At 39.1% G+C, this 13,693-nt stretch overlaps 1 protein-coding gene across 4 annotated transcripts in view; it reads right to left on the bottom strand.

Moving 5' to 3' along the window:
* Window positions 1-274: 274 nt before the first annotated feature.
* The window catches only part of BMS1 (BMS1 ribosome biogenesis factor), a 33,457-nt gene continuing 20,038 nt past the window's right edge, over window positions 275-13,693 (bottom strand). For all 4 annotated transcript variants that reach the window (XM_025284566.3, XM_006050754.4, XM_006050755.4 and 1 more), the window contains exons 15-23: window positions 12,944-13,120; window positions 9,978-10,166; window positions 9,709-9,889; window positions 9,459-9,517; window positions 6,544-6,666; window positions 5,416-5,563; window positions 4,717-4,892; window positions 1,322-1,483; window positions 275-789 (exon numbers count right to left, since the gene is read on the bottom strand). In XM_025284566.3, the coding sequence (XP_025140351.2) occupies window positions 559-789; window positions 1,322-1,483; window positions 4,717-4,892; window positions 5,416-5,563; window positions 6,544-6,666; window positions 9,459-9,517; window positions 9,709-9,889; window positions 9,978-10,166; window positions 12,944-13,120 (1,446 nt within the window). In that variant the 3' untranslated portion in view covers window positions 275-558. The remainder of the gene's footprint in view (window positions 790-1,321; window positions 1,484-4,716; window positions 4,893-5,415; window positions 5,564-6,543; window positions 6,667-9,458; window positions 9,518-9,708; window positions 9,890-9,977; window positions 10,167-12,943; window positions 13,121-13,693) is intronic.

Genomic DNA, 13,693 nt, shown 5'->3' with positions numbered 1-13,693 from the left:
TCACAAAGAGTTGGACATGACTGAAGTGATTGAGTATGCACAGCTAACACTAACTTGCAAAACGTGAAGACGTAAAATGTCCATTAGGATCAATGATCAAAGAATATAACATATAACAGACAAAAAACCAAAAATTACATATCCGCTTCTAAAATTTTACCTTAATGCTAAGGAGTCAAGTTAACATTTTTTCCCTCCTGGAAAACGCATCATGAAGTTGGTTGAAAAAGCAATCATCAAGCATTCATCCTTAATGAAAACTACTCAGGCAAAATTAACAAGAAAATATTTTAATACTTTCGTAGCACAAAATTAAACTGAGACAGGTTAAGAGGAATGTGAGGGGATCTAGAAAACCATAAATTATGTAGCTTTATTTTGCGGTAACCTGGATGTTGAGAATGAACAGGTATCCTGTGAGCAGTCTCATTTCTCCTCTCGAAGGCACGGTCTGGGTGATGCCCCGACAAACAGGCTTGTCCAGTCCCCTGACCTGTCACTTACAATGCGAAAACATTCATCACTGTGGGTTCAAATGACAGTCTATCTGTCTGCAGCTCACTTCAACTGCTCCTCAGGCCCCTTTAGACTGGACTTTTGATTTCTTCTTTCTTTCTGACCCTGAATTCGGTAGAGCTTCTTCCTGAGGTCCTTCTGTCGCTTCAGTTTCTCTTCTTCCTCCTTCTGCTTCATTTTGAAGTGTTCTTTGTTGTGGAGATGTCGCTGCTCCTTGGCTTTCTTCATCTTCTCACTGTGCACTGTACTCAGAGCATCCAGCAGTGCAAGGATCTGACAAGGACAAAACCACTGAGCATCAAAATATTCTTACAGCTGTAGCATGCCTTCGTTCTAAGTTTCAGGGATCCTTACACACTGCAGCTGACTGTATCAAAATGAGAATCAATTCATTATCCAAATGAATATTAATCTAGTGAAAACTGATCCTGAACTAGGGAATTATAATTTGCATGGAAATATAAGTAGGAGCACACTGACTTAACAAAATACTTATATAACAGCCTTGACCACAAAACCACCTTTGTTAATCACTCTATGGATACTCTGTACAGCTGATAGAGTGATGTGCCAGCTGTGTGCTTCTTATTCCCCATTAAAATGCATAAGGCAGAGCATGACTAAACAAAAGAAGGGAAATGGATTCTGGCCTTTCTTCTAATTTCCAGATCTAGTGCCCTGAAGTGTCTGACCCTTATCCTTTCCTCATGTAAAGTGAGAATGCAGTAAGAATGCCAAATGTGTTACTGAGAGCATGACTTTCACATCTAAATGCAAAGTACTGGAAGCCATCCATTGACAGTACCTTCCTTTCATGAGGCTCCCGTATGACGGCTGGTCTCACTCTGTCCTTTGGAGTCTTGCCTGCCTTTGCCTGGGTCTTGGGCTTGCTCTTAAACGGCAGGGCCTTCTGCAAGGCTTTTGGAATGTGCAGTGAGTTAAAATGTTTCTTTTGCCTCACAATTGGCTGAAAAAGAAAAAGAAAACAAAGACTATGACATATTTAAATTATGATCAATGCGCACTTAAAATTTGCATGAAATCTTCTCAATGGATTGATTTTTCCACAAATCAGTAATACCACAGTTTGCTGACCATGAGAAATGAGGACTCAATTATCCATCAAATATAAATCGCTTCAGTGAGCATGCACAGCTACAGAAAAAACAAAGGAATATATAGAATATATATAGAATACATATTTATAATTCTTCCAAGAAATCAACTGTGCAAATTTCTACAGTATGGGCAATGGGATCTTAATAGATTTGATGAAAAGATCCAACCTTTCTGTTAATGGCAAATTCAGGCCTTATCTTTGGAGCACTGAGATGGCTTTTTCTAGCCTGACAAGAATAATAATAGCTTTTCATCTTGACTATCAGCCTCTCTGGATTTAAGGACACAGTTATTCCTCCAATGAAGAGCCAAAGTGCGCCCACCCCTGATTCTCATTAAGAAGTTTATTGTGTTTCTAATAAAAGGCTGATTTTAAAAAGCGAGATTTAAATGACAAATGAAGGCAAAACTCTCTCTACATTCAATTTTCAAGCTAACCAAATTCTATACTTAAATTGAGATGACCAAAATCCTTAACTGCCTCAAAAGTAGTTAGTAAGCTGACAGTTTTGCCCTAAACCTTTACTAAAGTAGACTACATAGAGAATATTTATGCAATATCTTAAGACACTGCCCACAATAATATTCAATATTCTCTGTTTAAAAACCAAAATATTTTAGAATGAAAGAATTCAGAGAAATATCCTTCTCAAAAATAAGTAAGCTCCACAAACTGGACAACAGGTACTATGTCCTCAAGCATATTTTAAGAGCAATTCATGGCAACATGACTCAAATTTTATTAACTATTTCACAGAAAAACTAATGCCTGGAAAACTGTTTCTAGCAGAATGATAAACCAATACCCTGAATTACCCACTTATTACAAAACAATTAAATATCCACCATTAACACAAACAAATCTTTTCAAATGCCTTGTTAAGCTGTGAACTAAATAATGGACATTCTCAGAGACTAAAACCTGAATGAAAATGGGAATTCAGGCAGGGACTGAGAACTTAAGAGTAATGCTCAAAATTCTCCAAGCCATGCGTCAGCAATATGTGAATCGTGAACTTCCTGATGTTCAAGCTGGTTTTAGAAAAGGCAGAGGAACCAGAGATCAAATTGCCAACATCCGCTGGATCATGGACAAAGCAAGAGAGTTCCAGAAAAACATCTATTTCTGCTTTATTGACTATGCCAAAGCCTTTGACTGTATGGATCACAATAAACTGTGGAAAATTCTGAAAGAGATGGGAATACCAGACCACCTGATCTGCCTCTTGAGAAACCTGTATGCAGGTCAGGAAGCAACAGTTAGAACTGGACATGGAATAACAGACCGGTTCCAAATAGGAAAAGGAGTTCGTCAAGGCTGTATATTGTCACCCTGCTTATTTAACTTCTATGCAGAGTACATCATGAGAAACGCTGGACTGGAAGAAACACAAGCTGGAATCAAGATTGCCGGGAGAAATATCAATAACCTCAGATATGCAGATGACACCACCCTTATGGCAGAAAGTGAAGAGGAACTCAAAAGCCTCTTGATGAAAGTGAAAGTGGATAGTGAAAAAACTGACTTAAAGCTCAACATTCAGAAAACGAAGATCATGGCATCCAGTCCCACCACTTCATGGGAAATAGATGGGGAAACAGTGGAAACAGTGTCAGATTTTATTTTTCTAGGCTCCAAAATCACTACAGATGGTGACTGCAGCCATGAAATTAAAAGACGCTTACTCCTTGGAAGAAAAGTTATGACCAATCTAGATAGCATATTCAAAAGCAGAGATATTATTTTGCCAACAAAGGTTCGTCTAGTCAAGGCTATGGTTTTTCCTGGGGTCATGTATGGATGTGAGAGTTGGACTGTGAAGAAGGCTGAGCGCCGAAGAATTGATGCTTTTGAACTGTGGTGTTGGAGAAGACTCTTGAGAGTCCCTTGGACTGCAAGGAGATCCAACCAGTCCATTGTGAAGGAGATCAGCCCTGGGATTTCTTTGGAAGGAATGATGCTAAAGCTGAAACTCCAGTACTTTGGCCACCTCATGAGAAGAGTTGACTCATTGGAAAAGACTCTGATGCTGGGAGGGATTGGGGGCAGGAGGAGAAGGGGACGACAGAGGATGAGATGGCTGGATGGCATCACTGACTCGATGGACATGAGTCTGAGTGAACTCCGGGAGTTGGTGATGGACAGGGAGGCCTGGTGTGTTGCGATTCATGGGGTCGCAAAGAGTCGGACACGACTGAGCAACTGATCTGATGTGATCTGATGGGGTGGGGATGGGAGGAAGGTTGAAGAAGGAGGAGACATATGTATACTTAGGGTTGATTCACAATGTTGTACAGCAGAAACCAACACAATACTGTAAAGCACTTATCCTCCAGTTTAAAAAAAAAGCAAAAAAAAAATTCATTGAGCTGTATACACTTATTATTTGTGTACCTCCTCTCTGTATATATGTTGAAAGTGAAAGTCACTCAGTTGTGTCTGACTCTCTGCGACCCCAAGGACTATAGTCCATGGAATTCTCCAGGCCAGAATACTGGAGTGGGTAGCCTTTCCCTTCTCCAGGGGATCTTCCCAACCCAGGGATCGAACCCAGGTCTCCCATGCTGCAGGCAGATTCTTTACCAGATGAGCCACAAGCGAAGCCCAAGAATACTGGAGTGGGTAGCCTATCCCTTCTCCAGTGGATCTTGTTGACCCAGGAATTGAACCTGCAATGATTTCTGCATTGCAGGCGGATTCTTTACCAACTGAGCTATCAGGGAAGCTGTATGTATGTTAACACTTCAATAAAAAGTTTATTAAATCCTTCAAAAATAACCTTCCACATTGTTTCAATGAGAATAAGTATATTAATGTTTTTAAAAGTAATATATGTGTTTAGTGCCAAGAAGAACAGTTCAAATGAGGTATATACAGTGAAAAGTTTAAGTCTCCTTTCCAATACAGAGAAAACCACTTTTACCACTTTTTCTGTGTTCCTTCCAAAATAGTCTATGAACATAAACAGATTCACTCAAGTTTTATGTTAGACTTTCTACTTGAAAATTCAAACCGCAAAAAACCATTACATACAAAGCTTCTGAATGACACGCATCTACAGAACACATACGCGACTATACCTTATAGAGAGAATCCTTGTTGGCTTTTAGTTTGATGCCATGGGCAAGCCGGAGTTGACCAGTTGTCCGCATTCCTGACCAGGTGTCTTTCTCACCAACTGGTTTTAACAAAGATGTTACTGGGTTATAGAAGGCTGGAACGGAGACAGGATACCAAGTTCTCATGAAGACAATATCTGGAAAGAGAGTGTATTTACATTACCATTTTCAGGAGACAATTCATATCCATGTTAGTACACACACAAAAAAACAAAATACTCCAAACTTCTCTAGCTGGTTGCATAGTATTTGAAGACAGACTGTGCCAAGTGAACTACTTTTGAATAGTATATAAGTTCTCTGGTTGTTGCCAGGCGCAGTGCACAAGATGTTCCAAACGGGGAGAACTACAACTGACTCCTGTTTTTCTTTTCTTTTGATGTGTACCATTTTTAAAGTCTTAACTGAATTTGATACAATATTACTTGTGTTTTATGTTTTGGTTTCTTGGCCATGAGGTATGTGGGATCTTAGCTAACCCACCAGGGACTGAACCTACACCCACTACATTGGTAGGCAAAGTCTTACCCACTGGACCACCAGGAAAGTCCCAACTCCTCTGTTTCTAAAGATCTAAACTCCCACCTATAATTCACACTGGCTAGAAATCAATACTGAACAGTAACATGCTGTTAAGAACACACCACAAAGGAGATTTACCACTCATCAGCAATTTATCCTCAAATGTGGCCCGGAAAGCTCCTTCTGGAGCCCGGAGCGCCTTCTTGATCTGTCCCCTTATTCCACTGACCGTTCGAATCACAGCACCTTCAAATTTGGCCACTTCCAAGGCAGAATTAAACATTCCCTATAGAGAGATATATATATATATATAAATATTTAAAAAGTATATAGACACAAAGTCAGATATTTTATCTCTTAGTTCATAAATATATCCTTGGTTAAAAAACAGACAATAATTCATTGAAGGGTAATAAAATAATCAAAATGTATTTCCCCTCAAAAGTAGAATTACTAGGTCAACAGGAGTGCAGCTCTATTTTTCCTGAAATAACACCAATTAAGACTATTGTGAGCTCATACATATGCTCATTACCACTATCTTTGTAGAAGAAAGGAACAAATGATGTTTATTGGCTGAACTAGCCTAGATGGCCTTTGCTGTCATCTCACGGAGCTGGACTACAGCTCATATCCTATTACTTATATGTACACACTCCAAAAATAAAGAAAGCTAGACAAATAAATGCTGATGGTTGTATATTACCTTAAGAACATTTTATGATCATCTTAACTCTATATTTTTAACGGAAACAGCCCACTAATGAAATTTTCAATAAATGTTGCTCAAACTACCCTCTCACGTTATACTTACTGCTTGACATAACATCCATTTCTCCATACCCCTGCCAATAAAGTATTTTGAGAACTGCTTTGTCTATTTTTCTACTGATCTGTTTGACAAACCCATGATTTTCCCCCTCTCTCAACACAAACCAAAAAGGTAGGAAACAAAACCTAGTGAATGAGATTACATATTTTCAATATTGGCTCTGTGACAATCTCACAGGGAAATAATGAGTAATAGCCTTAATTATTAAATATCTCTATTTTATTTCACCTTAAGATTTCTGAGCACATTTAAGTAACACAGAGAACAATATAAAGGAGTAAACTAAAAATATAAAAAACCAAGTTTAGAGAAGATTTCAAATACTTTTCTGAAAGCATTAGAACTATCTCTTAGACCTAAATGAGAAGTATTTCATGCCTCCTTTAACAATATATACATTAAAAATATTTGAATATATAAAGAGATATACAGACCTTAATGAATGAAGTGTTCTTGAAAATTTTATATGGAAAACCAGTTAGTTTTAATTTCTTTACAATTTTTATAGATTTATCCAGATCAAGGACAACTCCTGTGGCAGCTATCCGGAAATCAGGCTAAAAAGGAACCCCCAAAATTTGAATACAGGAATAATATCAAGAGAAAAACTACATTTCTCTGTAATGCAATAAATTACTGAAGTGCAATTCACTTACAGTCACCTAAGAAAAAGAATATGTGAACATACAAACCAGTATTTTAACAAAAGTTATCTGAAATTATAATACGTATAAGCCAAAACTGACGATATCTTGAGCTAATTACTGAGGGTGATTTCATAGTAACACAGTTTCACAAATATGAATAAATGAAAGGGAATATGAAAATTTGGCTACAATGGCTGAAAAATTAAATTTTGGACATTTAGGATGGATTACATTTGCCCATTATTCTGTTTTCTTTGCTGTTAAATGAGGCCAAAAACCTGCTCTGATTGGTCAAATGAAGGCTGTGTGAACACACTTTGCTAAACCAGCATCGTTCAGTTCAGTCACTCAGTCATGTCTAACTCTTTGCGACCCCATGAATCGCAACACGCCAGGCCTCCCTGTCCAACACCAACTCCCGGAGTTCACTGAGACTCACGTCCATTGAGTCAGTGATGCCATCCAGCCATCTCATCCTCTGTCATCCCCTTCTCCTCCTGCCCTCAATACCTCCCAGCATCAGAGTCTTTTCCAATGAGTCAACTCTTCGCATGAGGTGGCCAAAGTACTGGAGTTTCAGCTTTAGCATCATTCCTTCCAAAGAAATCCCAGGGCTGATCTCCTTCACAATGGACTGGTTGGATCTCCTTGCAGTCCAAGGGATTCTCGAGTCTTCTCCAACACCACAGTTCAAAAGCATCAATTCTTTGACGCTCAGCTTTCTTCACAGTCCAACTCTCACATCCATACATGACCACTGGAAAAACCATAGCCTTGACTAGACGGACCTTTGTTGGCAAAGTAATATCTCTGCTTTTGAATATGCTATCTAGGTTGGTCATAACTTTTCTTCCAAGGAGTAAGCATCTTTTAATTTCACGGCTGCAGTCACCATTTTCAGTGATTTTGGAGCCCAAAAAATAAAGTCTGACACTGTTTCCACTGTTTCCCCAACTATTTGCCATGAAATGATGGGACCAGATGCCATGATCTTCGTTTTCTGAATGTTGAACTTTAAGCCAGCTTTTTCACTCTCCACTTTCACTTTCATCAAGAGGCTTTTGAGTTCCTCATTTTCTGCCATAAGGGTGGTATCATCTGCATATCTGAGGTTATTGATATTTCTCCCAGCAATACTGAATCCAGCTTGTGCTTCTTCCAGCCCAATGTTTCTCATGATGTACTCTGCATATAAGTTAAATAAGCAGGGTGACGATATACAGCCTTGATGTACTCCTTTTCCTATTTGGAACCAGTCTGTTGTTCCATGTCCAGTTCTAACTGTTGCTTCCTGACCTGCATACAGGTTTCTCAAGAGGCAGATCAGGTGGTCTGGTATTCCCATCTCTTTTAGAATTTTCCACAGTTTATTGTGATCCATACAGTCAAAGGCTTTGGCATAGTCAATAAAGCAGAAATAGATGTTTTTCTGGAACTCTTTTGCTGTTTTGATGATCCAGTGGATGTTGGCAATTTGGTCTCTGGTTCCTCTGCCTTTTCTAAAACCAGCTTGAATATCTGGAAGTTCAGGGTTCATGTATTGTTGAAGCCTGGCTTGGAGAATTTTGAGCATTACTTTACTAGCGTGTGAGATGAGTGCAATTGTGCGGTAGTTTGAGCATTCTTTGGCATTGCCTTTCTTTGGGATTGGAATGAAAACTGATCTTTTCTAGTCCTGTGGCCACTGCTGAGTTTTCCAAATTTGCTGGCATATTGAGTACAGCACTTTCACAGCATCATCTTTTAGGATTTGGAATAGCTCAACTGGAATTCTATCACCTCCACTAGCTTTGTTTGTAGTGATGCTTTCTAAGGCCCACTTGACTTCACATTCCAGGATGTCTGGCTCTAGGTCAGTGATCACACCATCGTGATCATCTTGGTCAGGAAAATCTTTTTTTGTCCAGTTCTTCTGGTGTATTCCTGCCACCTCTTCTTAATATCTACTGCTTCTGTTAGGTCCATACCATTTCTGTCCTTTATCGAGCCCATCTTTGCATGAAATGTTTCCTTGGTATCTCTAATTTTCTTGAAGAGATCTCTAGTCTTTCCCATTCTGTTGTTTTCCTCTATTTCTTTGCATTGAGGAAGGCTTTCTTATCTCTTCTTGCTATTCTTTGGAAATCTGCATTTAGATGCTTATATCTTTCCTTTTCTCCTTTGCTTTTTGCTTCTCTTCTTTTCACAGCTATTTGTAAGGCCTCCTCAGACAGCCATTTTGCTTTTTTGCATTTCTTTTCCAGCATCATTAGGGGTAGTCTAATGTCTAGCTGGTATCCAGTCGAAGTCAGAACCAAGTAGAGTGGTTAGCTCATGGTGAGCACTGCTTAAGTAATTTTAGAAAAATATGTCCGTAAAAACATAAAAATATAAAACATTATCAGTATCATTACAATTCTACTTCCCTCTTCTCTGCTCCCACACCTTACTTATTAAAAAGACGAAGGAAAATTGAAAGTAAAGAGAAGACTGTGTTAGTCGCTCAGTCATGTCCAACTCTTTGCGACCCCACAGACTATAGCCCACCAGGCTCCTCTGTCTATGGGATTTTTCCAGCAAGAATATTGGTGTGGGTTGCCATTCCCTGAAGACTATAAATACCAAAAATGAGTAATTTTCAACTTAAAGTTTCAGTACATATTCATAATCAAGACATTATTTCCCAAACACAACCTATAAAATAAAACAACCAAGATACTTACCATATTGCCACTGATAGACTGTACTGCCAAGAACCCAGTACCCTGTGGAGTGATAGGACCTTAAAGGAAACAGAAAAAAATAAAAAATACAGTGAACCACACATTCTGGATTCTGTTTCACATATATACTCCAACCCCAGAAAAATCTTATGAATTGTGATTTCATAAAAGGAAAAAAGCAAAACTACAATGATAAATCCTAAAAGGTCTAAATTAACCTATAAAGAAGTCTATTCTAAACTGTTTTTACCCCAAAAGGTTGCTCCACAATGCATGTGCTGTGGGGTATATTTTAGAAGCCTCTGTCTTCCATTGTGGTCTTCAATATAATAAAGTGGGATGGTTTGAAACCTCCTCCACCCTACAGAAAAAATGATTGGATCTCGGGACTTGAGGATTTTCTTATACCAACGATGTTTCTTCAGACGCATCTGAGGGGAGAAGAGATTTCAGTAAGATTATTGCCTCAAGTATGACCCAAGAACCTCAGCTGTTAAGTATGCAGCAAAGGGTACCTACCTGTACATATCCAACATTGCCCTCACTATTGCCCAGACCACCCAAAATAATTGGGTAATGAGGGTCAAAGTTAAGCACAAATTCACAGGGGACATTTTCTATCTCAATTCGGACATACATCCCAGGTCGAAAACCCTCATACTGAACTCTGGCTTCATCATCTTGATCTTCAAATTCTGCTCGGTTAAGCTATATATGTGAGAGGGGGAAAAAGAAAACAATTAAAAATCCACAAGGCTGTTATCTTTACTAAATGTAAGATTAACATTAAAAAAAAAAAAGCCAACTTCTAAATAAAGCAATCATGAACAGAATTACTTAGGCTTTATACTAGTTAAAAATAATGTATGTTTTATCTTTATAGTTTGCTGAGGATATGTCCCAACTGTCTTCTTCTCTGGTGCTCCAAGCTATAGCACAGCAAATACAAACAACTCTGAAGGAAGCCCTTAATGTTGGTTGACACACACCCTGAACTTTTCCATCCACACATTCTCTTTTTACTCTCCAATTATTTCACACTTCTCGTTTCATCAATCAATATCTCCTTCCTCATCTCCATTCTCAACTGTTGACTGTCTCCTAGTTCACTCAAAATTTAAGCAATCTAAAAGAACTTCCAATTAGCCCTTCTACCAGGGTTTATACCCATATTCAGCCTTGTAGCTCTGCACTATTCAATATGGTAGGAACACATGGCTATTTAAATTTAAATTAATCAAAACTAAATAAAATTTAAGTTCAGTCATTCACAGTAGCCATATTTCAAGTGGTCAGTATCAACATGTGGCATTCCATTATCACAGGAAGCTCTGCTAGGCAGCTGTTAAGAGACTATCCATGCCTCAATTTAACCCCAACCTTTACTTGCACCCTAGATCATGTACTCTTGTTGGACTTTATTCCAACAAATCTTGCCTGTTATTTCTCTCATCTTAAAACATTTTGACTTCACTTCCTGTAACTATTGCCCCATTTCTCCACTTACCTTTGAAGCAAAATTCCACAGATGTGTTCTAAAGGCTGGTTCCAGTTATGCCACTCCTATCCTCTTAAATGCTCTAAAATTAGACTTTAACCAACACTCCATTGAAATGCTTATCAAAGTCACTAAAGGCCTCACAATCTAGTGGTCAATTCTGTCTTCACCAAAATTAATACATCAGCAGGATCTGAAACAATTTATCACTTCCATCTACAGTGGTTTCCAGTGTACCTCATGTCCTCTTAGAGTTCTTCTGTCTCCTGAGTGCTGCTCAGTCCCCACTGCTGCTTCATCCTCTCTGCCCAGCCACACAGAGTACCTGGGGTCAGTCTCAGTCTTCTCCTTTCCTTCCCCTACACTCACTCCCCAGGTCACTCCACCCATCTCATAACTTTAAAAAGCAACCAGATACTGAGGACAGCACATTTCAGTCCCTGGACCCCAACAGCTCTCCTCATTGACCACCTGACACCCCTCTTGTCCTTAAAGTATCTCAAACCTAACCAATCCCAACTTCATCTTCCTTGGTAGACTGACACTAGTGAAAGGCTTTTCTATTTTACTTATTACAACCCAGCCCTTACAGTAAGTCATCCTTATTTCCCCTTGTACATCTCACATTCAAAGTTCTTTATAAATGACCCACAATGTTCCAGGTGATTTTAAACAGAACTAGCCTTACACTTTGGAGAATGCAATGGCACCCCACTCCAGTATTCTTGCCTGGAAAATCCCATGGACAGAGGAGCCTGGTAGGCTGCAGTCCATGGGGTCGCTAAGAGTTGGACACGACTGAGTGACTTCACTTTGACTTTTCACTTTCATGCACTGGAGAAGGAAATGGCAACCCACTCCAGTGTTCTTGCCTGGAGGATCCCAGGGACGGAGGAGCCTGGTGGGCTGCCGTCTATGGGGTCGCACAAGGTCGGACATGACTGAAGTGACTTAGCAGCAGCAGCAGCCTTACACTTCCCTAGTCACTTCTATCAAAGGTGAGTACCCAGTAGGAATCACTATGTGAATGACTAACCATACTTCTTTGACTAAATAAAGGACTAGGTTGAGAAACCCTTCAAGTGCATCTTCAGAAATCACATACTTTTAAAAATATTTATTTATAGGGCTGCACTGGGTCTTAGTTGCAGCATGCAGGCTTAGTTCCCCTGTGGCATGTGGGATTTTTGATCCCTGACCAGGGAGCAAACCTGCAACCCCTGCACTGGAAGACGGATTCTTAACCACTGGACCACCAGAAAAATCCCTAATAAATCATATACTTAATCTGCTTAAGACATATTAAGGTGTGCTCCAGTTTACAGGGATTCTTGGTGGCCCCATCTGTCAAAGCATAACTTAAACACTCACCATCAACTATGTACACATCTTTGTGTCTCTAACTTTAGAGTTCATCAACTCAAACAGCCTGCTCAGCATCCCCAGACAGCAGAGAAAGACCATCTCCAGCATTCTACATCCTCCCTTTACCTCTGTATCTGACCTTACATTCAAAGTATCCTTTGAACTCTGATCAAGGAGGGTTTTCAGAAAATCTTCCCTGGAGAGCACTGGTATGTGCATAAGCCACACAAGGCCAAGAATCACATGCCCATTCAAAATATTCAATCATCACGTCAAGGAACAGTAATCAAAATACTAAGGCAATGCCTGCATGTAAATAAACACACTGTCTCAAATCACTACATTGTGAGATCCTCAAAAATGGAGGCCACGTCTCAGCCATTTCTGCCTCCTCAACATATAATGCTTGGTACAAAATAGATACGGATATAATTCTGGTGAACGTCTGACTGAAGAAATAATTAGATGACTGCATGAATAAACACACTCATCTGCATCTCGACCTAGGAGTGCAAACAAGAGGCCCAGACGCCAGTCAGGGAGCAGAGACCTAAACAAAGTTACATATTCACATCACTACTACAACCTTGAAATGAGGCTGATAGGAACTGAGTTTTCTCACCTGTGCTTGTTTCTGCATTTCTCCTTTAAGATCATCAAAGTATGTGCTTTCTCCTTCATCATATTCTGCATCAAACATCTCCTTCAATTTTCTCTTTTTATCTAAATGCTTTTTCTTGGCACTTTCCTCTGCACTGGGGTCAATTTCTTCTTTAACTTCTTCCTCCACATCTTCAATCTTAAATTTCCAGAAGAGTAAATTTTGTGAAAATTTGTGGAGACCTTTCCTTTACATATTAAATATTAAGGCAGATTTTAAGAGTTCTATTTGAGCTGCAAAAATCATAGTTATGCTCATCATGAAAACAAAATAAAACAAAGCCTTTGGCTCTAAATAACATGCACTGCAACAAGAGACATTTAGACAACTACATTACAATTAACTGCAATTCCTTAATATGGCTGGGACTGCCAAACATGAATAAAAGTAACAGCAAGTATCCCCAACCCAAATGCTCCCAGGAACTGTTCTAAAAATATTAGGGAGAACAGGGAATTAGTTTTAAAACAGCACTTAGTGTAAGAAGAGGAAAATGATGACAAATGACAGTGACACAGGAGCTAAAACTTTCAATGACTGAAGAATCATAACAAGAAGAGATAATAAGTATCACTCAAAAAACTCAAGGAATGAAGGATAACAAATGAACCAACATTTTTTACTCTGTTCTCACCCACTTCACTTTTAAGAAGAAATTCATCCAGTCTGTAATCTACACAGATAAGCAAGACTTGTGTTTCTTAATATGGG

Source organism: Bubalus bubalis, chromosome 4 (genome assembly GCF_019923935.1).
Source record: "Bubalus bubalis isolate 160015118507 breed Murrah chromosome 4, NDDB_SH_1, whole genome shotgun sequence".
Classification (NCBI taxonomy): domain Eukaryota; kingdom Metazoa; phylum Chordata; class Mammalia; order Artiodactyla; family Bovidae; genus Bubalus; species Bubalus bubalis.
This window is presented reverse-complemented; position numbering and strand designations above follow the sequence as displayed.